This window comes from Mugil cephalus, chromosome 14 (assembly GCF_022458985.1).
Source record: "Mugil cephalus isolate CIBA_MC_2020 chromosome 14, CIBA_Mcephalus_1.1, whole genome shotgun sequence".
Taxonomy (NCBI): domain Eukaryota; kingdom Metazoa; phylum Chordata; class Actinopteri; order Mugiliformes; family Mugilidae; genus Mugil; species Mugil cephalus.
The window spans coordinates 21,676,678-21,701,549 of record NC_061783.1 but is presented as its reverse complement, the minus strand read 5'-3'; the positions used below and the strand labels follow the sequence as shown (position 1 = coordinate 21,701,549).

The following is a 24,872-nucleotide window of genomic DNA, read 5'->3' as shown; positions in this document are numbered from 1 at the left end:
TCAGTCCAGATGTTTCTGAGCCCAGTTCCTATGTTCTGGTTCATAGTTGAGTCTCTTGGCCTTGTTTCAAGGCCAGAGGGATGGATTTCTGGTTGCAACTAGATGAGTGAACCTGGGTGAATCAGGTTATGTTGGTAAATCAAGCAATCCAACATTTTTGTTATTGGGGAAGGAGTCAACAACAACATACAGGGAACCCAGTGACATTGTTCTGGAAGTAGTTTAATTCTTTCCCCCCTTTTCTCCTCGAAACACTTGAGTTGATGAAACTGTATTTAAAGATCAATAGACCATGATTTAATGTAGAGAAAGATGATTCACTCACTCTGTTTATTTACAGGACGTCCCAACAGAGCTGCTAATAATCCTCCAGGAAACTACTACCAAGGTACGTCCATTCTGTCCTTTCTGTCCATTCTGTCCATTCTGTCCTTTCCGTCCATTCTGTCCTTTCTGTCCTTTCTTCTCTAAATGTTGTGTGTGTTGGTGTCTGTGCAGGACTGATTTAAAACGTGTGGCTGATGTTATTCTGCGTTGACGTTTTGTGAAATGCTCTGAAGTGGATGTTTCTATCAGCAGATATCCAACACTGAATGTGTTCTGACATTTACTCACAATAAAATACTGAATTCTGACCTGATCCTTCAAGTTAGTCCTGCACAGGCTGCAGCGTTTTACAACCAACTTCACACACTGTTGTAGAAACATGAGACTGGAGGAAATAACTCACTTCAACTTGATCTTTATTTACAGCTCCTACAATTGTGGTTGAAGATCCTCCATCAGGTCAGTGTTTTATTTCTCTGGTTGTTTTTAAATGTTTTCTTACAGGGTCAGTGAGTCTGAAATCACTAGCAAACATAGAACATACAAAAACTAATCAAAGAAAACTCTAGAGCAGTTAAGAAGTAGGGCTGGGTGGTATGACCAATATATATCTCACAGCATTTTTCAAAGTTCTTACGGTGTCATGTAATTTTCTTTTTAATGTTTTTCTACTAGTTGAGAGGAATTAATGCTGTAGATTGACTAAGGATGAACTATTTTACTGTGATAAATATTTTAGAATCATCTCATTTTTTCATTGGTGCCGAATCTTCTCATTCTACAGCCTCAGTTTTCAGACTCTCAGTGACACAGTTGCACCGTCTGTGTTTTGAAGCTACATTGAAAATGGTCTGGTCTGAAACAGTGTCTCGTGGTACGATGCTCTGAATGCTGTGTAATCACATACACCCGTACGGAGGTTTTATAGTAAAAATAAAAAATTCATATAAGGAAAGAAATACTGAAATACTACTGTCACTGTGAAGAACCGGTGTACCACCCAGCCCTAGTCTGAAGCAAAGCAAAGCCTGATGGCCTCCACGTTTTGTTCTGTGTCTACATATAAATAACTCTGATGTTCATTCTTCCAGTCAATGGCAACGCAACCACCAACGCTGAGGCTCAGAGTCTCCTGGATGGAAATGTCCCAGTGTAAGTCTGGAGTCTCATCAGTGTCTGATGACACGGAAACATTCCACGATTGTTCCCATCCTGAAGAAGGGCCCCATCCAAGACTCTGACCTCGATGGTTTTAAAAGCCATGGAACAGATTTTCATCTAATGGGCCCCCTGCAGTTCACACATGGAGCCTGGAGGGGACGAGGACCAGGACCAGGACCAGGACCAGGACCTGGACCAGGACCAGGACCAGGATGAGGACTTCATCTTGGACATCAGGGATAAACATCGTGAGACCTCCAACACCATCACAAGGCTCCTGTTTACAGACTTCTCTTCTTCATTAACACCATGCAGCCACTTAACCTCACTGAGGAATGAAGACCTTAAAGACCTGGACCACCAGCTGGTCTCCTCAGGACCAGGTCTGCTACACAATATGGGACACTTGTGTTTTCTGCCAGTGGGACATACTGTCTGGAGGTTGTCCTCTCATCACGGTCTTCTCTCTTCTACGCTTTTTTCTGTTTTTACTGTTCAAGTTTATATTTGATTTCATAAAATTGCACAAATACTTGATGTGAGGTTGGATGTGATGTTTTTTATGAAGGAATGAAAGGAAAGTATTATATTTCTATATTTATGTATTTATGTGTATATAATATTTTTATGTAGAGAATTTTGATTTTATTAGTTTTTTTAATTTTCACACTGAGAGAGAGAACGATGTCTTTTTTCTAACTGTGAAATAAAAACCAAACGTTTTATGTATTTGTGCAGAACTGTGTAAAACACAAATAACTGACTGTGATGCTCTGATAACTATGTATTTTATAGAGTATTGTCATAATGTGAAATCAAATGTAAAATGAAAAGTTTTTTAATGTTTTTCTATTCAACATGGTGTTCTTATGTGTCACATGTTGCTCATATGTCCTCAAAGTCTGTTTTAAAAATTGCAATGATTAAAATCACCAAGGACAAACTTAGGTGTCCAGTTTATGCGTGACGTCATCGATCAGCTGTGCCGCAGCAGAGTGGATGTGCACGAACTGGGCTTCCAGACCCGGTCAGGATCAGGTCAGAGTTTTGCTCCGTGTCACCGAGCCGAGTGTTTCCTGGCGCACGTCTCCAGTTCTTCTATTTTGTGGCGAAACAGTTTGAACGTTTGACAGCAGGACAGAGGGAAGTGGTGGTGGTTTGCGGCGCCTGTTAAGCCGGAGAGTCTGTAATCTCCGTTGGATGCCTCCTCTTCTTCCTGGTTGTGCCCGCGATCCCCGACTCTGACGCACTGACAAATCCTCCAGTCTTCACCAATTAAGAACGATAATAGTAGTTCGCCAAACACACTTAAGAACAGTTTTAAAAATGACAAACAAACACAGACTGACTGGAGAGACATTTGGATTAAAATGCAACTGAAGACGAGGGAAAGAAAGAAACTTTACTGTTGGATCCAAATCGTTCCGCATCATTCTGACTTTTCTTTCTAACTTCATATTTCTCTTCATTCATTTGGTTTTATTACTGTGTTATATTCCAATACTGTTATAGTGTTGATTAATTTGTGTGTCATTGCAGCTGATTAGGTTTTTCCTTTTAACTATAGTGGGATCAATGCAGAGGGAACGTTTCCTGGATCCAGAGTCTTTAGGGCCAAGTCCAGTTCACAGGACACTCTCACAAGTTAAGACACACACTCTATTTGTATAATGAATCTGTTTGCATAATGTCTGGTGTATATTTGTCTATTTGTAAGGACCATAAATATTATGAGCATGATTTGTTCTCTCTGGAGCCTCAAGCGGCCGCTCGATGAACTGCGGTTCATTTATTTCACTTCCTTAGCGGCTTCATTTCTGGGAACAGCAAGGTGATTGATATCAGACTGGGACCAAGAGAAATACACACGATAAAAAGTTTGATGAAGCAAAGTCTAAAACTAGAATAGAATCATGTTTTCATTCAACATGTTGCTGCTGGTGTTTGTAGTTCTTCTGGGGACAGTAGTGACGGTAAACATCGGTAAGTCACTGTTTTATGAACCTTTGGTGAGAGTCGAGTTAAAAACGAAAGGAAATCATTTTACCTGTTGAACATTTAGAGTAGTTTTAGTTGAATTAGTTGTTGCAGGTGACTCCTTTGTTGAGTTTTAGTCATAAACTGGTTCATGTTAAGTGTCGTTTACTGTGATAGAAGTTGATGAAGGTGTTTCTGGGTTTAGTGCTGGAGGATTTTATTCCTCTCACACACACGGAGATGGAAATTAAAATACTAAACCTCTGCATGGTTTCACATGGACGGTGGAAACCCAGACTAGAAATAATGACTTAAATTAAAACATCAATTAAAAAAAGACTCTATTAAAAGTAAACATTCATCTCTTTGTTGTGTTGAAGGAAGAGTCTGGAAAATTCTGCAGATCTGTGTTTATTGTCTAAACTTCACTGTAGCTCATCTTTAACTCTAGTTATTTTCCAACTGACGACCTGCATAACAGAGCCTTATTATTAGAAATACTGCCACCTTGTGGTCATTATGTTTAACAACAATTGATCGTCAAACTGCCACCAATGAATTGAAATGAAAAGGTGTTTTTTTTGTCTTTTTTTTTTTTAAAAAAAGCGACTGATCAATGAAGTTTAGAGAAGACTTTTCATCTGAGTATCTTTTTTCATTTCAAAGGGACTGGAGGAAGTTCAGATGTAGAATCTCTTCCCCTTTTCCTGTTTTTGGAGTTGTTTGGAGCTTTTTGACACTGTTCTTTCTTGTGATAAACCTTTTTAAATGTATGATAAGACTTTTCAGCTGTGATCACTTCTTTCTTTAGCTCTGTGAGTAAAAAAACAAAACATCAGTAACTGAGTGGACAAGGACGAGGATATAAAATGTAAATAAACAGAATCAATGCAAAAGAGAATAATGGGAGAATAAACAGAAACTAAATCAGTTTATTGCTCGTGTTGTCCATTAATTAACAATTGTTAACAACTATTAACAACTATTGTTGTATTAAATCCCTCATGAATTCATTGACTGGATTTAATCCATGTGTTCGTGTTATTTACATAAATCTGTTCAGTGAGAAAAGTGTCTAAATATCGAGGATGGCTGCACTCATTTTCTTTGCTTTTGACCCACGGATGGGAGACTGGTATTGCATCTGTCTCATTTTTCTTATGTGTGTGTATTTGTCTTTGGCATTTTGTATGTTGTTTCTTATGTGTAACTTTTTATTTCAACCCCTTGGTACAGAATATAAATATTATGTTTTTAAGTAAAGCCTCTTCATTAATTCAGGATGTATTGACCATATATGGGTCCTAACACTAATAAGTTGATATCCCTGATGTTCACTTTTATTATTAGGGCCGTGGGCCAACGTCCGAGTCACTATCGTTATACTGCATGTTTCCCCTACTCACTTATTTTTCATCTTCCTTCCGTTTTTCGCCCCACTAGTTAAATACCAAAACGTGCAGTTTGTTCGGGATCGCTGTGCTATTGCTTTTCTCTGCGAAATACAAATTCACGAAAAAACTGCGAAAAATTTTCCATTAAAATTAAAGTGGCAGGCGGAAAAAAAAGAGCTTAAAAGACAGTTTTTCCCAACGTCTACTGCTCAGGCATTCTTTCACCTAGAGACTTCCTTTAAACTTTAAACTTTAAACAAGACATGAGTCTTGTGTATTGGTGTATTAATTCATATTTTGATAGGTTTCGTAGTTTTTGATCTGACACTGTTCAATGACCATAATTTTTTTGGGAGAAACTTTGAGTTTATAATGAGTGTGTTTTGTGTGGAATGTTTGTGTCAGAGTGTGTGACATCAACAGTTAGAGTGAAGGAAAGTGTCTGAAATTGTCTGAAACTTTTGTCTTTCCACGCTCGTCCCGGCCACAGTTTACACACTAGACACAAGATTTTTCCCACAGTTGTAGACAAACTTGTTCTGTCTCTTACAATGTGCTCGTCAAAGCAGTGAGATGTACAGAATTTAAACTGTGAGCCTCTGTCCGCGGTCATGTCCCTGTCTGTTCTCCATTGACTGTAATGCAAAGATTTCCTGAGAGAGGTAGAAGGGACCCCTGTTTTTAACTTTCAAGTGTATCCAAAATATTTACTCTAGAAAGACAAATAACATACCAAAGCCTTCAGGAAGGTCTTACGACGCCCACGGTCTGCGTGTTTTTCTGATAGGAGCTAATGTTTTGTCACAGTAAGCCCAAATGTGAGACCAGCGAAGAAGGAGTAAATTTGCCTTTTCCCTGTCTACTTCTGTCATCATTGACGACCACGTCGAGTTGCCACGGCAACCCCTGACCTGTAGGCCAGAGCCACAGCTGAGACCAACTCATTAATCAGGGACTCCTCTTGATGTCTCTGCCGTCAATGCTGCTGATCCCTGTGTCCCACACATTTATGTTACACCAACACACACCTCCCCACCCACACAAACACACAGGAAACTTTATGTTATTACAGCTACGTACTGCTACGTAGCCTTCCTCCAAACATCACCTCATCTTTTCTGCTTCCAGATAAACCTGATGTGAAGATGCATAACACCGATCTAGGCAATAACACGATGTTAACGTGCAGAGCCAAAGGCTTCATCACATCAGACATCATCCTGAACATCAAGAAGAATCACTGTGTTCTGACTAAAGAGGACGGGGTGAATACTACAGGAGTTCACCCAGATAAAGACACCTACTGGGGAGAATTTCAAACCTACCGGAGAAGAGACCATGTGATCGTTCCTCAGTCTGAAGTGTCTCATTACAGCTGTGAAGTCAGTCATGATCTATCCAGGTTTCGTGTTGAGAAGGTTTGGGGTAAGAAAGTTTTTCTAGTTTTTATCATTTGTCGTAGTTTTCTTTTCTTTTCTAGTGTAGTTCTCTAGTTTGTCCATCAGATTAATAGTTTTCTGGTCTGAAAATCCATTTTGTGAAGTTGTTTAAAGGTTTTCTTAGTGAATAAGTGAGTGAAGTGGAGTCATTGATGGATCAAGAACTGACTCCTGATGGACGCCATGAGGTTTATCTCCTAGAGACAGAAGAGTCTAATCTCTCAGTCTCAGTCCATCCCTCATCAACACATTCAAACTAAACATGTTAATAAAGTCACAACTGAGGAGATTTTCACTCTGATACAAGGACCATAGTTGAGATTTCTTTGAATCTTGTCATTTATTTTCATGTTGGTATTGTTGTAGTTCCAGTTGTGACTTTAACAGAAAGATTTGATGAGACAGATTCTAGGAGCTGATCACCAGACCTATGAGAATGACATCAATGTAGTAGAAAGTTGAAATGATCACATGTGTTTCATTTCTCTAAAGCTTCAGATTGTTTCAAGAACTCAGTTTGTCTCCAGGAGATTATTACGTCTAAAACATTTGACTCTGTTGAAGATGAAGATGATTTAACATCCACATTATTTCAGTAACAGATCAGGATTGTGTTGAAAGACTGAACATGAAAATAATGTGAATGTTTCTGTGTTTTAGTTCCTGACTCTGTTGGAGGAGGACGGATCATTTCATCTAAGTTCATAGACACAAGTAAGACATGAGAATATATTTAATTATTTCCATCAAGTCTCAGGAAACGTAGATCAAACATTAAGTTTAATATCTACAGACTGTAGGAAACCAACAAGTAGTTCATCACTTAAACACGTTCTGACATTAATGTGGTGTAGAGGGAACAACATGTCGGATTACAGGGACATAACACCTCCTACTGTAGAAAATACATGTAAAGTCAGTTAGCATTAGCATTACCAGCTATATCCCTGTACCACTGAAGAGCAGCAACACTTTACATTATATCCCAAATGTAATGAAATGTATTTATCGACATGAGATGATTTGATTTGGGGGGGAGAGGGGGGTACATGTGTGAGAGTTTTATAGGGAGTTGGGGTGTGAGTGTTTCACTATGGGGGGGTGGTGACTGCTTTAACAGCTCTGGGAAAGAAACTGTCCCTCAGTATGTTGGTCCTTGTTTTAATGTTCCTGTACCTCTTTCCTTATGGATGTGATACGGACAGTGTGTTGCATGGGTGGGATCTGTTGTAATGCGTCTAGCCCTCCTCTGAACTCGGTCAGTGTAGACTCAGTCCAGATCTGGTAGCATTTCACAATGCCCTGCACTGTCCTCACCATGCAAGCCAAGTCCTTTCTTTCCAGTGCTGTGCAGCTGCCGTACCACACTGTCACATTGAGGCACAGGATGCTCTTGATTGTGGCCCTGTAGAAGTTAATGAGCAGCTGAGTGGAGAGTCCGGCCCTTTTCAGCTTTCTGAGAAAGAAGAGCCGCCATTGAGCCTTCTTCACCAGGTGTGAGGTGTTTACAGTCCAGGAGAGGTCCAGGAAATGTGGATGCCTAGGAACTTTATGCTGTCCACACACTCCACCTCCTCCCTCTCTATGCAAAGTGGAGCATGTTGAGTCTTCCTGGACTTCCTGTAATCCCCTATGACCTCCTTGGTCTTGATGGTGTTCAGCAGCAGGTTATTCCTTGAACACCACTGTGTTAGATTGTGGACGTCTTCTCTGTAGTGGGTCTCATCGTTGTTAGAAATGAGACCCACAAAAGTGGTGTCGTCCGCAAACTTCACTACCATGTTTGTGGAGTGGATGGCCAGGCAGTGGAGGCCTTGTGGTGTGCCATTGTGAGGACCAGTGAGGCAGATGTGGACTTCCCGATTCTCACCACCTGTGGCCTGTTGGTGAGGAAGCCACTGATCCAGGAGCAGAGCGATGTCGAGGTTGTCGAGCTTCAGTGTGAACAGTGTTAAAGGCTGAACTGAACTCCACAAATAGCAAGCAGGTGAGTCAGGGCCGTGTGAAGTGCTAACGAGACTGGATCCTCCGTGGAACGGTTCTCCCTGTAGGCAAACTGCAGGCAGTCCAGGTCAGCAGGGATGCTGTCTTTGATGTGTTTTAGGAGGATCCTCTCGAAGCATCTTCATGATGACTGGGGTCAGAGCAACAGGTTGGTAATCATTGAGGCAGGTGATGGTTGTTTTTTTGGGTACAGGTATGATGATGGAGGACTTCAGGCAAACAGGGATCGTGGAAAGAGGCAGGGACAGGTTGAAAATGTCCAAAAAACTTCTGCCAGTGGGTCAGCACATGATTTCAGGGTGCAGCCCAACACCATACCTGGACCTGCAGCCTCGTTGGTGTTGATCTTCCTCAGGGCGGAGGTCACTTGGTGCAGCTGCAGGACGAGAGGCTGTTACTGAAGATGTGCAGTCCTTCTGCTGCTGGGAGAGTGGAAGAGTGCAAAGAAACTGTTTAAGGTGTCAGGCAGAGCGGTGTCATGGCTGATCTGCTGGCGGCTGCACTTGTACTATTTGAATCATGAAATAGAAATCATGAAATTTTTCATTCTCTGCCTTCATTTCTAGTGTCACCAGTATCTGTAGATTCAGTTCATTATGAGGATGTCAGTGTTATAAACTGATCATATGTGGTGACATTGGTCTGTATCATGCTGCTACGTAGCCTCCCTCCAAACATCACCTCATCTTTTCTGCTTCCAGCTCCTCCTGAGGTGAAGATGTTATCAGAGAACTATGAAGATGGGAACTACATCATTTTGGTGTGTTTGGTCTCAGGCTTCTACCCAAACAACATCACTCTGAATATGAAGAGGAACGGCCATATTCTAACCAGAGTGGACGGAGTGAAGAGTTCAGGAGTTTGTTCAAACAAAGAAGACACCTTCCAGATTACAGACTCTTTAACGATTAAAAATGCAGACAAGTCTAATTACAGCTGTGAAGTCATTCATGATGCATCTCGTTCAGGAGTTGAGATGTTTTGGAGTAAGTGTTAATTATTTTTGTCATTTAATTTTGTTACAATATGTTTTCTCTTATGTTTCCTTTTGATCCAAAAATGAATTGTTTGAGACAAGAAGGAGAAAAAGTTCTTAAAAGATCCTGCTCCTTCTTCATAAATCACATCAAATTACATGTTGTTATATATGATGAACTGAACTGGACTGAAGTGAGTGAGATGATTGTAACTAGAGAACAGGTAGAAGTTGTCTTCACATAGTCTCATCTGAGAATACTCTGACACTCTGCTTTAGTTTTGAAGCTCACATGTTTCTCTCCTTCACTAACCACTGATTTCACTTTGTTTAGTCATTAAATTCATTCATTCATGAAACTTTACATCCACGTTTCACTAACACACAAACTGATGGCAATGTTTTCTGGGTTTTAGATCATCAGCTTCTTGCTTCTCCTTCTGACCCTGGTCCTGGCTCTGATGGAGATGCAGGTTCCATCATTGGTGTAGTGGCATCAATCCTGGTCCTGATTCTAGTGATCGTTTTGAGGATCCGAGGCCTCTTTGGTAGGTTCAGAGTTGTGTATCTTCACTGTGTTCGACAACAACAATAATTGTAGGTCCTGTAATCCAGAGTTGTCTGTAGTGTATTTACACCAAGATTCCACAGAACCTTTTTTTCTTCCAGAAGAACAATGGAGTGAGTCTGTTATCAGAGCTCTGTTATTATTGGACTGTGAACAAGTACAAGTCCTTCAATGCAACAACTTCTACCATCAACCATCACTTTATTCTCTCTCTGTCTGTTTACAGGATGTCTAAACAGAGCCCAACGGATCTACACCCCAGGTACGTCCATTCTGTCCTTCCTGTTCTAAATGTTGTGTGTGTTGGTGTCTGTGCAGGACTGATTGAAAACATGTGGCTGATGTTATTCTGGATTTTTCTCTCCACCATCAAACTAACAATGTGTTGTCTGGACTCTCCTCCTGATCCAGACACATTTACTAGATTGGTAGCAGCTTAAACATCGGTCCAGTGTCCTTTCCCTCAGATAAAGTGTTGATGCTGCCTTTTGTACTAATCCAGAGTTATGAGATGATCAGACACTCAGATGTGGACACTGGACAGAGGAGTCACTGAGTCAGTTTAAGAGTCAAGTGGATGTTTCTATCAGCAGATATCCAACACTGAATGTGTTCTGACATTTACTGACAATAAAATACTGAATGCTGACCTGATCCTTCAAGTTAGTCCTGCACAGGCTGCAGCATTTTACAACCAACTTCACACTGTTGTAGAAACATGAGACTGGAGGAAATAACTCACTTCAACTTGATCTTTATTTACAGCTCCTACAATGGTGGTTGTAGTTGCTCGACCAGGTCAGTGTTTTATTTCTCTGTTACTGATTCAGTAGAATTATTTCATCAGTGACATTTTATTAATCCAGTTACAGTCCTGTTAATGTCACCATGTGATGTTAGAACCAATGTTAGCTTAAAGCTAATTAACGCTATTAAAACATTCATTTTATTTTGTTCACAGCACCAACAGAGTCTAGCTCTGTTAAGTCTCAGTGTTCTTTCTTTTCATAATCTGGATGAATTTGTGTTTTAGAGAAAAAGAAATGAACATTTAACAAGAAAGATACAAGATAAAAAGCAGGTCGACATGTTTTATCATAACTCTCTCTGTAAATAACTGATGTTCATTCCTGCAGGCCATGACTACAACCATGATGGTAGGAATCTCCTGGATGGAAATGCCATGGAATGAGTCTCCAGAAATACTTAATCAGAAACATCTAATCCATCCATCCATCATCAGTAGCAGTAGACTCAGATTAAGAGGAATGTAATGAAAACTAAAGTACTAAGGAATGTTTCCTTCTTCTTTTTAGTTTTCCTCTTCCTCCTTTTTTTGTCTCTTAACTTCAGTTATATATCAAAACATGCGGTTTGATCGGGATGGGTGTGCTATTGCTTTTCGGTGTGCTATTGCTTTTCTCTACGGCATACTTTCACCAAGAGGCTTCATTTAAACTTTAAACTGTAGACACAAACCTTGTGTATTGGTGTATTAATCCTCGTTTTGAAAAGTCTTATAGTTTTTGGTCAATCACTGTTCACTTACCATATTCATTTTTGTAGAAATTCTGACTTCATAATGGATGTTGTCAAGGGAGTTGAGATCTCGGTTAACCAACAGCCTAAAGCGCAGTACTGTGTGTGCAATCAGGCCTTGAATTGATAGATTTTTAAAGAATGGTTTTTATGATTTTAAGTAATTTTGATTAAATGTGTTTTCTCAGTGAATGCATATCATACACAGAATGTAAGATGAACAATAGTGGGCAAAAAGGGGCAGTGAAAGGCCAGCAGGCCTAGGGACAGGTCAGGAAAAGTACAGAAAATTATCTAATGTCCAAGTATTCATTAATAAGTGATGGTCAGACATGATTATGTGTTAGAGATAGGATGTGTCTTAAAAATAACAGTATAAAAGATGTAATGCAGAAGTGTATTACGGGAATTTCAGCTCGGAAATGGACTATGCTGCATGTGGACTGAGCCAACTCCTCTGCAGTGCTATTTCGGCTTTAAAAGTTCTGTCTGCATTCCCCCTGCCTAGCAGTCGAAGATTGGATTGTCGTTTGCATTTTGGATTTCCAAAAGGACAAAAACATCGTTTGACAGGACCTCCCTAATTTACCAGCTCGTACTGGGGCAGTAAAAGGACAGGATTTGGGTGTGGTCGCATTGGCCGTGTGGCTCACTCGACGCCTTTTTTTTAGGACATTTTCTATACCCCTACTCCATCCATCCAGCTCATAAATGATTGTTTTTGATCCATATTTTTATCTTATATTCTGTAAATGATTATGATTGGTTTGACAACAGCTGATTCATTTTAATTGAATATCTGATTTATGATTATTATTACAACAAATATCTAATTTTGGTTTTGACTGATTTTTGAGCTGTCGCATTGCTAAAGCTGAACCTGCAAATAAAATTTGACTCTAAAAGTCAGAAGAATTCTCTTGACAATTATTTTCCTTGTATTTTGGTACAAATGGTCTCATGACAGTAAATTTATAGGCAACTTAAATGGTAGCTCTGACACCTAGCTCTTATTGGTCACACTAGTCTATCTAGTCCACTTAGAACTAGTTTATGTCCCTAGGGCTTTCAGCCTAGCCTTTTAATTATAACTTGGCACGTACCAAGTGCACAGATGCATTAGCGGTAAGCCACCACAACTGACGGGACTCAACTCCAGACCCAGCTGATTCCCTGACTGGCGGCTCTGGGGGACGTGAGGGAGCGGGGCAGACGTCAGGATTAAAGGTGGTCAGAAGCCAGGCGAGTTACCCCGCCTAGAGCTTGAGTAGTGCTGTCATTGAATTCAGTTAACTGCTGTCTTACCTGTTAACTGCGGGATCTAACAATCATTGCGTTTACATGCAGAGTTTAATGGAGCTATGCTCAAAATTCAAATTTCTCACTACAGTCCTTGTCCCAGTTTACATGCAGCGCAAGAAAATCGAATAACTGTTCTCTTCCTCCACACTAGGTGGCAATACGTATCTTTTCAGCGGAATAATACCACGTTAATACGGCCCGATTTCCGGGTGACCTATTACGTGATATAATAAACAAGAGTCGTTCATGTAGCATTTCAAACAACAACCAGATGGATAATAGTATATTTTTTAATCCTATACATAATGTTCCCGCTACTTCTGGTGCAGGTAAGATCCACGCTATCCCTCAGACGGTTCTTCTAGCGGCTCCGTTTCTCTTCTTCTTCTTCTGCGATCGGCGTTTTTGTTCCGGGGTCACACGCCAGCGCAGCGGTTGTGGAGCATGCGCACACGCATTATCCGATTAAAAACTCAGATTCAATCGCATTATCTGTGCGTCTCAATATGCTGTATAAGCATAGCAAGTAGTAGAACACAACAGAACTGAGCATAAACACATGAACTCACCAGTACTGTTACTCCAGATACGTCCTGCTGTACACATCGGGATACTTTAACTGAGACCTAAAGCAGTATTTCTCTCATCCTTCTCTGTGTCCTGAAGCTAAAGCTCGAATAACTTTATCAGAGAGCTTATGTGCTGCCTCCTTCTCTCTGGTACCACAGGAGCTTTGGTGAAGTTGTTACTGAATGTCTTCAGAGCCGCTAGAGTTAGTGATGCCTTGACAAAAGTATTTCAGTATTACAGTGGTACTTTTATTGTATTTCAGGACTGACATGATGTAACAGTAGTACAGGAGCTTCATCTAAATGAAGTATAAACACACACTCGATGAACCACTCATGTGTCCTCTAGGAGGTGGACATGTTGTCACTGTCTTGTCACTAAAATGTACACCTTTTGTACAAGCTGCTCATCTTTCTTTCATTGCGGTGCCAGACCGAAGATGTTTTCATTCTTGAAATAATGGCCATGTCCCATTTTGGAATGGACCTTCTTTGTCCCATAAGGACCCACTGTGACACAGGAGTCACACACCCTTTAAATACTCTGGGAGGCTCCTCACGGAGTGTTAATCTTGAATTTAACCAATGAAGTCCCAAAGTGACATTCAGCTAAGATAATGGCAAAGTCATGTGACAGTATGTAAATTTTTGTCCCCATGACATCACTTCCAAAAAGGTGGTGTGCCTGGTGAGAACACTTTTAAAAAAAAAAAAAAAAAAGCTGTTTTTAGCAGCAAAGGAACATTTGAACCCATGCAACAAATGGAATCCTTTAAAAACATGTCCGAGATCACTTTTAAGCTGTTCTGACCACATTCCTTAAGAAATGCTGTGACATGTGTCACATCAGGCCTTTAACCTGAAAAGTGTTGCAATCTTGCAGTCTTGGTCGCAATAAGTACTGTCACTTCCCTCTAGCGATCATCCACCATGTAGATAGCATGTGTGTCCTCAGAATGCTCTGAAGAAGAAAATAGCCTACACTTCCTCTTTCGAGTCACGTTCCTGTTACACTGAAATTTCAATAGTGTGTATGAGAGCATGACATTTCAGTGGTGTTTGTGAGACCATAACGTTTCAGTAGTGTGTGTGGATGGTAATTCTCAATAATGTCCCTTACGGCCCCTCATACAGTGCAAAGCGTTTGTAAAAAAAAATTATTACATCCTCCTCATTACCTTTCATGTCATAAAATAAAGTTTGCACTAATAAACAAAAAAACAAAGAGGAACAGATGAAAATTAATTTTAAGCACTGTCACTTCCCTCCAGCGATTATCCCCCATGTAGATAGCATGTGTGTCCTCAGAATGCTCCGAAGAAGAAAATAGCCTACACTTCCTCTTTTGAGCCACGTTCCTGTTCAACCCAACATTAGTCAAACCTAAAGTCTGTGGCTTCGTGGGGGAGGGAGGGGTAAACGAGAGAGGTGGATTATACCACTGCAATGCAAGGGGGAAGAGGGGTGCATTTACTTGTTAAATATTATGTTTAAATGTTACGTTATTATTTGTTGGAGAGTAATTAACCATTTATTTAATTAATTTATTGATGGCCATCAGGTCTGTTGTCAGTTTTCAGTATATGATTAATAATATATAATATCTGAACTACCTTTATGCTTTTTCATTTATTAAAAGTTTCCATATATCAGATGAATCCAGTTACACAGAAAATGCCATTTCTACGGTACATTTAATGATCTTTGCTGCAAACACAACTGAAATGAACACAAATGAAGATGTTTTAATGTTTAAGTTATGAGATGGAGGAGCCCACGTTGGGCTCTGCTGTTTCTCACCAACAAAACGTCAGTGGCTTGTGGTGAATGTGATCACACTCTGTAAAACATCAAACGGGCGTCAGATTGTTTGAGCCTGTGCATTCGATGTGAATTTATGTCTCTTAAGACTCCAAATCCATGTCATCTCACCTACAACATGATGGAACGTCTATTCTTGTTGCTCCTCTTCTGTCATGGTGCATCTTCAAGTAAGTTTGTGTTTTACTTCAGTCTTTTGTAGGAAAGGAATTTTTAGAAAAACACACAAAGCTATGACGCATATTTATTTATATCTGGACGTCACACTCTTTGTCATCTCTAAGAAAATAAACTAAACTCTAACCAAATTGTTACTTTGTGAAACTAAACTTTAGAATCTAGATCTGATGTAGAACAAGAACAATATGTTGGGTACTGATACATTTTGATATGGTTCGATTTCAAAGAAAATGTTAAATTTAATAGAATACCTTTGCTTTACAGTGACTCACAGTCTGAGTGTTTACTTCACTGGATCGCTGGGAGACAGAAACCTGCCAGAGTTTGTTGGTGTTGCAATGGTTGATGGAGTTGGAGTTCTTTACTGTGACAGCAACATCCAAAGAGCAGAACCCAGACAGAACTGGATGACAAAGCTGATGGAAGACGACCCAGCACAGATAGACTGGTACAACAATGAGTGTCGGGAAAGTCACAGTTTCTTCCATAACATCACGGAGGATCTGACGTTAAACTTTAACCAGACAGAAGGTACATTTTAGTTTCACACACTTAAGCACTTCAGTTTGGTAAAGACTTACAACCCTATGTATTTATTGGAAAATCTTTTTATTGTAACACATTAAGAATCTGTTCATGCACATCACCAGATGTAGAAAACATTTACATCCAAGACCAGTGACATTAGTAAAAATACAGTAGAAACTGTTATTTCCTACAGTTATAAGAAAAGGCTTCATCCATGTAAACACAAAATAAAATAGCAACATAATAAGTAGGTCAGTAATTAATAGCTTCAGATCATAGTTTTAGTATCTGTTTGACTACATTAGTCTCTGTCTGTCTCTCAGGTGTCCACACTATGCAGAGAATGTTTGAATGTGAATGGGACGAGGAGACTTCAGAGATTCGTGGTTTTTATCAGTTTGGCTACAATGGAGAAGACTTCATAATGTTTGATTTGTACTCAAAGACGTGGATCGCTGTGAGAGCTGAGGCTGTCATCACCAAACATAAGTGGGAATCAAACAGAGCTGGATTATCTCACACTGTCAATCATCTCACTCAGCTTTGTCCCGAGAGGCTGAAGAAGTATTTGAACTACGGGAGGAGCTTTTTAATGAGGAAAGGTAGAATCACATGACCTGGTGCAGTTTCATATATGACAACATGTCTGTTTGCGGCAATCTCATAAAATATTTCAGCAAATACAAAAACAAAAATGCACCTATCACCATCTGTCTCCCTCCAGACGTCGCCTCAGTGTCTCTCCTCCAGAAGACTCCCTCCTCTCCAGTCAGCTGCCACGCTACAGGTTTCTACCCTGACAGAGCCATGATGTTCTGGAGGAAAGATGGAGAGGAGATTCATGAAGGAGTGGAACAAGGAGAGATCCTCCCCAACCATGATGGATCCTTCCAGCTGAATGTTGACCTGGACTTTTCATCAGTCTCAGACTGGGGGAAGTATGAGTGTGTGTTTCAGCTCTCTGGTGTGAAGGACATCATCACCAAACTGTATGAAACACAGATCAGAACCAACACAGGTACGATTTAAAAATTTGAAAACACGATCAAAACATTTCACTTTTTAAGCCTTGCAGCTGATTTAAATATGTGTGTTTATCTGTGTGCATTGCTTCAACATTATACATTATAGTGCAGACATGAGGTCTAGAACATACAAATAGATGTGAGTTAACTAACTGTAAGACGTTTTAATGAACTCTAATTACAAGCCGACTCTCCATCACAGAGCTGATCTCCAGTTGGTCCGTTCACTCAGACCAGTGTATCTTGGTGCATAAAAGCTGATCAGAAAGTATTTGGAAACCTTGTACGTCTAAAACCATTTATTTATTATTGTACTTATTGGTGAAAACAGCCGATCCACAAACTCACAATGTGTCGCAATGTGTTGACTGTAGATCTGCTAATTTCACAATTTTTATGTGATGCTCTTGAATAATGCAGTAGGGCATCAATTCATGATTAAATAACACAAGTTGAAATACTGAGATAAGAGGTTTCCACCCAACAGCAATGAAGTACAGCATCTCCACCAATGGCAAAGTGTAGACTACAGCTATAAATCTGGTGGGAATCTGGTTATTATACAAAACCTTAAGGTTAACAGTTGTTTTATGAATTGCAATACTTGATACAACCTGTCAACATTGATTCCAATTTCCAATTCTTATTATTAATTATTACTTTATTAAAACTCTAATACTTTTTCTATTTAGTTTGAACCTTTTTGAGTTTTCATTGACTAAAACATGTCTAAGACTATTGCATAGAAATGACTAAAATGTGAGCATTTTCATCCAGAAGACTAAGACTAAATCTAAACAGGCTGCCAAAAACACTGGTTCTGACATTTAAGGCTGAAGTGTGAATGTCCTGTCGTCCCAGTTCCAGGTTACCCTCGTGGTCTTTTAATAGTCAGAGGTGTTGGACTGCTGCTCCTGGTGGTGGTCGCCATCAGTGGACTCATCATCTGGAGGAACAAAATAAACGGTGAGAGGAGAAAAGGAGATGTTCTTTTAATATTTCAATCCTGTCGTAGTGTTGAATCAGTAAATCAGTAAATTTGTCTCTCTGTTTCTTTGTCTTGACAGTTTAAAGACTAAAGAGACAATACTTGTTTTAAGGCAGATTACAGATGGATTTATAGGCTAGGGTTAGGTTAGGTTTGGAGTTGAATCCACAAAGAAATCCAACTCCCCTCAAAGGCCCCACTAACAACATCCTGTTTTGGAAGCTCAAGGGAGACCTTATCCCATGTTACTTTGTTCATTTTAATAAATGTCTCTGTATTTGAAGATTTACAATAGGTCCAAGCCCAGTAACGATCTATGTCTGACTTCAAATATTTCTTCAATTATTTTTCTTATTTAAAGAAGCCAGATAGATGTTCAGTCATTTTTGAACATAAATGTGAAGCACAATAACCAGTGTCATTCATTTTTCAAAATTAATTTGTGATAGTGTTTATTTTGCATGTGCATGCTGTATATACCCATATTTCCATTTTGGTCCACAACCCTCCCTTGGATTCAGTTCTGTCCGTCCACTGGGAAGAATCTTAGCACCCCAGGTGTAAAAGATCCAGTTCTACTTGAAGCCAGTTTGTGTTTTACATCTGTCTCTGTTTTCTCCTGTCTACTGACATAAATAAAGTTAAAGATGCATTTCCTGGATTTTGCTGTTATTGTTTACATTTCTGTTGACATCCAATAATAAAGTTTGGTTTGGTTTGTGTGCAGAGCATCACTCCATCAACAAGGACTGGCAGCTTTTAATAAGTGACGACACTGGTTTAATGATTCTAACGCTGATGCAGGCTTTAAACCATAACTCAAATCTCTCTGTAATAATGTCTAATGATGTCTAGTCCATCAAGATGGGTGAATTAACTCACTATTGTAGTGTAGGAATAGATGTGTTTTTTTCAGCTGCCAAGCTACATGTTTCTTGAGTGAGTAGAAGAGGATCATATTCACTGGAGATAAGATGATGAAAGATATTCTGACATTAACAACTAGAACTGAAATGACATGTCTTTACTTTTCATTTCAGACCAAAAGGCTCCACCTGGTAAGTAAAACTGATTTTATTCTGTTTCATCTGATCTAACAAACTGTTGATGATTTCTCCAGACTATGAGTTGACCTTTAACTCTGTTTGTTTCTGACCTTACAGATAGTGAAGAAGCTCTGAGTCTCTGAGAGACTGGATCCAGAAACCTGATGGAGTTGATTCATAACTCGTTAGTCTGTCAAACCAAACTCAGCATCATTTTCTGCTCTATAATGTTTTGATGCCACAGTTGAGAAGATGTTTTTCTTGAGCCACGTTGTGTTCTTCTCTCTGGGTTAACACACAATAGATGAAAGTAGACTGGAGCTTTGTAACTGTTTCACTGGTCGTCACCTCCCTGAGGATAAAATATAATTTTAATCTATGCAAGCAAAACAGAATATATAAAAGTAATATATTTGTTTTTAATTAAAAGATCTTTCTCATGTTAAAAGTTTATTTTTTCAGTCTCCACCAGCTTTATCAGTAACAAGGACTGTACACATCTGATGATGATGATGATGATGATGATGTTTAAATGTGAGCTCACCTGAACTCTCACAGCAGTTACTTGTTCTCTTACAGCTCATTGTATTGATTGAACTTTAATGTGTATGAAGATCCTAATGAATATGTTTAAATGCTGAACCAACCATCTGAGCTGGTTTTAGTTCATACTGTGATTTAGGTTGAAAACACATTTGTACCTGTGAATAAATAATTACAGTCTTTCCAATAAAGCAAATGAGAAAATGTGAATGTGTCTCTAGATCTTATCATGTGTTTCTGCTTCATCTAAAGCTGCTTGTCTCTACTTGTCTGATGCTAAAGTCCAAAACACACCAGCTCAGGTAACATCATCACCTGAGCAACTCACAACACTGACAGATAAATAATTAGAACTGCATTTAAAATCACTCTTTTAACATCGTCATCATTTTATTTCTCAGTTATTACAATTATACCTGAAGATCAGAAAATGTCCTGACAGTTTTACCTCGGTGACCATTTTATGGTTGTTGTCGCCCTCTAGTGGAAGGAAACTGAAACAGCTTTCCCGTCTAATCCAACCAAGACATCCATTTCAGTTTTCAGATATCAGTTACACCCATAGACGCAGTGACCTTTGCACCATAGTGAATCTCAGACAAAAAACATGCAAACCTGCATTTTACTACAATAAAAAACAAAGTGTTGGGACTGTCGGCCCACGGGGAAAATGTTGGTGGTATGCAGATGACCAGTCCATCCTTGGTGACAGGTCTGCAGGAGCTAAATTGTTCACTTTGTTTGTTTCTTGTGGGTGTTGTGTGCATTTGTGCCAGTACGTCTCAGTATCATAAGACCTCTGGTTTATTGTCTATATAACCAGGGGGGTTAATATGAGGTGCCGTTTGTAAAGCTGCACATGTTTGAGTGAACAGCAATTTTTCCCACATTTAGCTGCAAAACACCACGCTGCTGTCAGAGGTTCTCTCCGTGCTGCCCCTCACTGGCTGACTGTGTGTCTGAACATTGGAAGAACGATTTTTGACTGAAATTCAGACGTTCATCAATGCATCTTCATGTTCCAGCAACAGTTACAACACGGCGACTCCTTCCTGCAGCGGTAAGTCTTTTCCTTCCACTATCGTGGAGCTAAAACTGTCTAGGCAGCTTAAACTAGCAGCGGATGTAGCCGGCGCTTTGCAAGATTAGTTTGTGATCAAAGTGATTCGTGAAAAGCGCATTTGTCTTGATTCTGCAGCGCCGTGCTGTCTGCTGGACATTTATAATCCACATAATCTTAAAGCTAATGCTACTGTATCTGGATAGAAATGTCTCCTCAGGGCTTCACCAGCTCTGAACAAGGCCAAACTATTTAAAAAGCACGTAAGAGCTCACTCTCGTTTATGTATTGTAAAACTTAATGTGTTGGTGTTTTATTTATTTGTTTATTTATTTTATTTTCTTTATCAGGAGACTGTGGTTCATCTTGTAAGACCATGACCGTGGAGGATGGACTCAGCAGGTGCATCATCCAGGAGAAGAACAGTACATAGTGTTCAAATTTCATATGTCTACTGATGCCTCCAGAGAACTTCATGAGTGATGACTGTGTTGTTATGTGCACAACCAAAGGACTGAGTGTTTCAACAGAGACTTGAACACCTGCAACCATGGTTACACACCCATTTTTATGAACTGAAACTCAATGAGTATTCTGGAAATAAAGCGTGTTCTGCCACCTGCTATCTAAAGTTGGTGTCTGTTTATTTTCACACTTTAAAAATGACTATGCCAAAAAAGAGCAGCACTAGAATAATTATCAGATATAGAAACTGCATGTGTAGAAATATAGAGTATATTACTAGATGACTGTCAACAACATATTGTGTAATTGATGGATGACAAAGCAGCAGTTTCCTTTGCTTGGAACTGGTAACAGGTAGGTACAGGAATGGACAAGATGTCGGTAAGCAATCAAATAATTATATAAAAAAATATTAAAATAATAATTAAACACGATTTTTTTTTTCAGAGCTACTGAGCCTGGAAATTAATGAAAATGCACAAGCACATTTACATCACAAGGGATTCCTAAAACATTGCTTATAGATAAATACTGGTGTTTAAATACTAGTAAACATCTCGCACAAAGATTAAAAGCACAGTTAGTTGAGTTTGCTCCCGTAGAGACAGTGGGTGTCACTGACCCCGGAGTAGTGCCATGTTCAGCACTGGTGGAGCCCTGAGGACACACGGAGCACTGATCACTAACTAATCTGTGAAAAAGCCGACTACATCTACTGCTACTTCAGCTAGATAGTTGTACCTCCACGCTACGCTATGCTAAGCTAGTTGGAGGGCAAATGTACCGGTTCTGTGGTTCAGAGCCGGAAGGAGTCTCCGCGCTGCAGCCGAACATGTGGATGCATTGAAGAAAATCTGAATCTCAGTTCAAAATCACTCTTCCGATATTTTTCAGTGAATCGGGCACATGCAGTCAGTCAGTCAGTCAGCGAAGTTCAGCACGGAGAGAGACCAACATAGAGATGCAGTCATATCAAAACACTCCTCAGAATGAAGCTTTTATTTTGGTACTTCAGTAAGCATATCAGCTAAATATTTAGTTTCTCCAACAGTTACATTTAGCATTTATATTTAGATTCAACATTTAATATTTAGATATAACATTCAACATTTAATATTTAAGATAAGGTATGCTTTTATTCATACTTACTAAAAAAAGAATAGAATATGAAAACATCCAAAAAAAAATGTGTATATAAAAAAGGTAAATTACAACAAACAAGGCAGTGTTCACGTTAAGAAGTGGATATACTTATACATATATGTTCACACATCTCCCATTGACTTAGATATAACATTCAACATATAAGATAATCTTCAACATTTACATATAGCTTTTAGTAAATGTGATGTATCTAAATATTGTATCTAAATGTTAAATGTTAAAGCTAAATGTTAAAACTGGAGTGGAGTCAGACTCATAGCTCCGATATTGAAAGTCAGGCCTATATAATGTCTGCATTTTTATTTATTTACTTATTCTTTTCATTAAAATAAGCCTGACTTTCAACATCAGAGCTATGAGTGTGTGACTCATAAAGGCTCATTGTACAAATGTCACTTTAAACCTGTACATTTTTGTCCAACAGTGAAACACTCCCTGCAATGTTTCATCACTGCATCTTCTGGGATACCAACCTTCCCAGAGTTTGTGGGAGTAGCAGTAGTTGATGGTGTTCAGGTAGGTTATTGTGACAGTAACATACGGAGAGTTGAACCCAAACAGAACTGGATGGAGAAATTACTAAAAGATGACCCACAGCACTTGAAGTGGTACACTGACAGATGTTTAAATAGTCAACGTTCCTTCAGAGCCAACATTCACGGTTTGAAGCAGCGCTTAAACCAAACTGGAGGTAATGTCACAGTTTTCTGTTGAATACTTTAAACTCATCTGCTGCAGATGTATCAACATATCAACGTAACATCAACTGTTACGTTTCTTTTTACAGGTCACAAACAGAAAGAAAAACACTGACAGCTACTCAAGGCACATGAACAAAGGGTTTACTTACAATATTTAAATAACTGAACAACACATAAAGATTTGAAATGTGGGGGGAGGAGGAGCTGTGGGGGATTTACCAAACAAAAGAAACAAAAATAGGGCCTAGCTTAGTGCTTTCTGTGTAGAAAGGAAAGGAAAAGAAAAGGCCTGATTATCTTCTCTACAAAAGTGGTTGAACAAAACTTAACAGCAGTGGCATCAGCCCACAGAATGTAAAGGGTACCTCAGCCTTACCTCCCCACCATAAACTTTCCTAGTACGCTAAGCCAAACAGAATTAGAGCCAATGCTCTGCTCTGCTGGAGGTCAGAGGTGGCAGCCAATCTTCCAATTCCCACTTGCATTAAAAGAGGAAGAGAGAGACATACACAAAACAAACAAACCTTCCACACTGTAGAAGTAAGAGTACACAAGGCTAGCATTTATTTTGTTGTGTAATGTAACCGTTGTTTATAATAAACATTGAGTGTCCAGTTTCCAGCAGTCTCTGTCCTCCTGGCTGTTTCTATCCGTCCAGGTGACTCTGTTGGTTCTGGTCTGTCTCTTTCTCAGATGTCCATGTCCTTCAGAGGATGAATGGCTGTGAATGGGATGATGAGACTGGTGATATCACAGGTTATAATCAGTATGGTTATGATGGAGAAGACTTCATTTCACTGGACCTGCAGACACTGACTTGGACTGCACCAAAACCACACGCTGTCACCACCAAACAGATGGGATACTGATAAAGCTAGACTACAATTCAATAAAAATTATTGCATAAATGTTTGTCCTAATTTGCTGAAGAAGTATTTGAAGTATTGGATGATCTTTCTGCAGAGAACAGGTAATTACCCAATGTATTGTTTATACAGTTTGCCAATGTGTACAACTTTCAGTTTCTAACCCATAGTTCACAGTAAACAGTCCAAAGGTTTATTGAACCATCTCTCTCCCTGCAGACGTCCCCTCAGTGTCTCTCCTCCAGAAGACTCCCTCCTCTCCAGTCAGCTGCCACGCTACAGGTTTCTACCCTGACAGAGCCATGATGTTCTGGAGGAAAGATGGAGAGGAGATTCATGAAGGAGTGGAACATGGAGAGATCCTCCCCAACCATAATGGATCCTTCCAGATGAATGTTGACCTGGACATATCATCAGTCTCCCTTGAAGACTGGAGGAGGTACGACTGTGTGTTTCATCTCTCTGGTGTGGAGGACGACATCATCACCAAACTGGATGAAACACAGATCAGAACCAACTGGGGTAAGAGGACATGAATGTGGTTAGTTGGATATTTAAGGCCTTGTCCTGCAGGTTAGTTGATAATTTATCTAACCAGATTGTAAGGATTTAAAGAAGAGTTTCATTTCATACGGATACAAAGTAAATGAAGTGGGATGTACCTCTGTTCTAACCTCATGTGGACCATTTAAATTGTTCTTTATTCTGTTGTGAATTCCAGTAACCTTTCTTTATTCTAAATGATGTGTCTTGTCTTTTCCTTTCAGACCAACATCTTCCACCTGGTAAGTAAAGCTAATTTTATTCTGTTTCAACTGATCTAAAAATCTGTTTGTTTTTTATTTACTATGAATGGACCCTTTACTCAGTTTGTTTCTGACCTTACAGATCCTGAGAACAGCCCTGAACTCTCTGAAAAACTGTGTCAGGTCTCTGGGTTTTAAGGGAGGACCCAGATGCAGAACGGTAACAGATGAGACAGGGGATAGAGGAAAAGGATAATTAACAATACCACAAAAGGTGCTGCAGTGGTGGCAGGATGGGAAAGAGGCAAAAACACAGGACAGGAACATGGACATGTGGCTGGAGATAAGAACATGGCTCGGGAACAACGACACGACAGGAAACAAAGGGAAAGGCAGAGCTATATATATACACAGGGCAGAGGGAGGACAAGACACAGGTGAAACTAATGAGGCCAATCACACCAGGAGAAACTTGGCCCAGTG

General features: G+C 39.6%; 3 protein-coding genes and 1 pseudogene across 4 annotated transcripts in view; all 4 read left to right on the top strand.

Annotated features, from left to right (window-relative positions):
• Nucleotides 1–2,431, top strand: part of LOC125019686 — a 51,845-nt gene extending 49,414 nt beyond the window's left edge. For both annotated transcript variants that reach the window (XM_047604644.1, XM_047604645.1), the window contains exons 6-8: nucleotides 341–388; nucleotides 754–786; nucleotides 1,419–2,431. In XM_047604644.1, coding sequence (XP_047460600.1) covers nucleotides 341–388; nucleotides 754–786; nucleotides 1,419–1,483 — 146 coding nt within the window. In that variant the 3' untranslated portion in view covers nucleotides 1,484–2,431. The remainder of the gene's footprint in view (nucleotides 1–340; nucleotides 389–753; nucleotides 787–1,418) is intronic.
• An 869-nt stretch (nucleotides 2,432–3,300) lies between these two features.
• LOC125019726 lies at nucleotides 3,301–12,294 on the top strand. The gene is made up of 8 exons (XM_047604692.1): nucleotides 3,301–3,471; nucleotides 5,988–6,284; nucleotides 6,959–7,012; nucleotides 9,004–9,288; nucleotides 9,695–9,826; nucleotides 10,073–10,108; nucleotides 10,612–10,644; nucleotides 10,983–12,294. The coding sequence occupies exons 1-8, from the start codon at nucleotides 3,402–3,404 to the stop codon at nucleotides 11,036–11,038; spliced, it is 963 nt and encodes a 320-aa protein (XP_047460648.1). The 5' UTR covers nucleotides 3,301–3,401; the 3' UTR covers nucleotides 11,039–12,294.
• A 2,781-nt stretch (nucleotides 12,295–15,075) lies between these two features.
• Nucleotides 15,076–19,663, top strand: LOC125019708 (major histocompatibility complex class I-related gene protein-like). Its single transcript, XM_047604671.1, has 7 exons — nucleotides 15,076–15,247; nucleotides 15,522–15,788; nucleotides 16,109–16,387; nucleotides 16,510–16,803; nucleotides 17,672–17,776; nucleotides 18,839–18,856; nucleotides 18,962–19,663. Exons 1-7 carry the CDS (start codon nucleotides 15,154–15,156, stop codon nucleotides 18,985–18,987), a joined length of 1,083 nt encoding a protein of 360 aa, XP_047460627.1. The 5' UTR covers nucleotides 15,076–15,153; the 3' UTR covers nucleotides 18,988–19,663.
• Nucleotides 19,664–21,287: 1,624 nt separating this feature from the next.
• Nucleotides 21,288–24,236, top strand: LOC125020302 (annotated as a pseudogene).
• The last annotated feature ends 636 nt before the right edge of the window (nucleotides 24,237–24,872 follow it).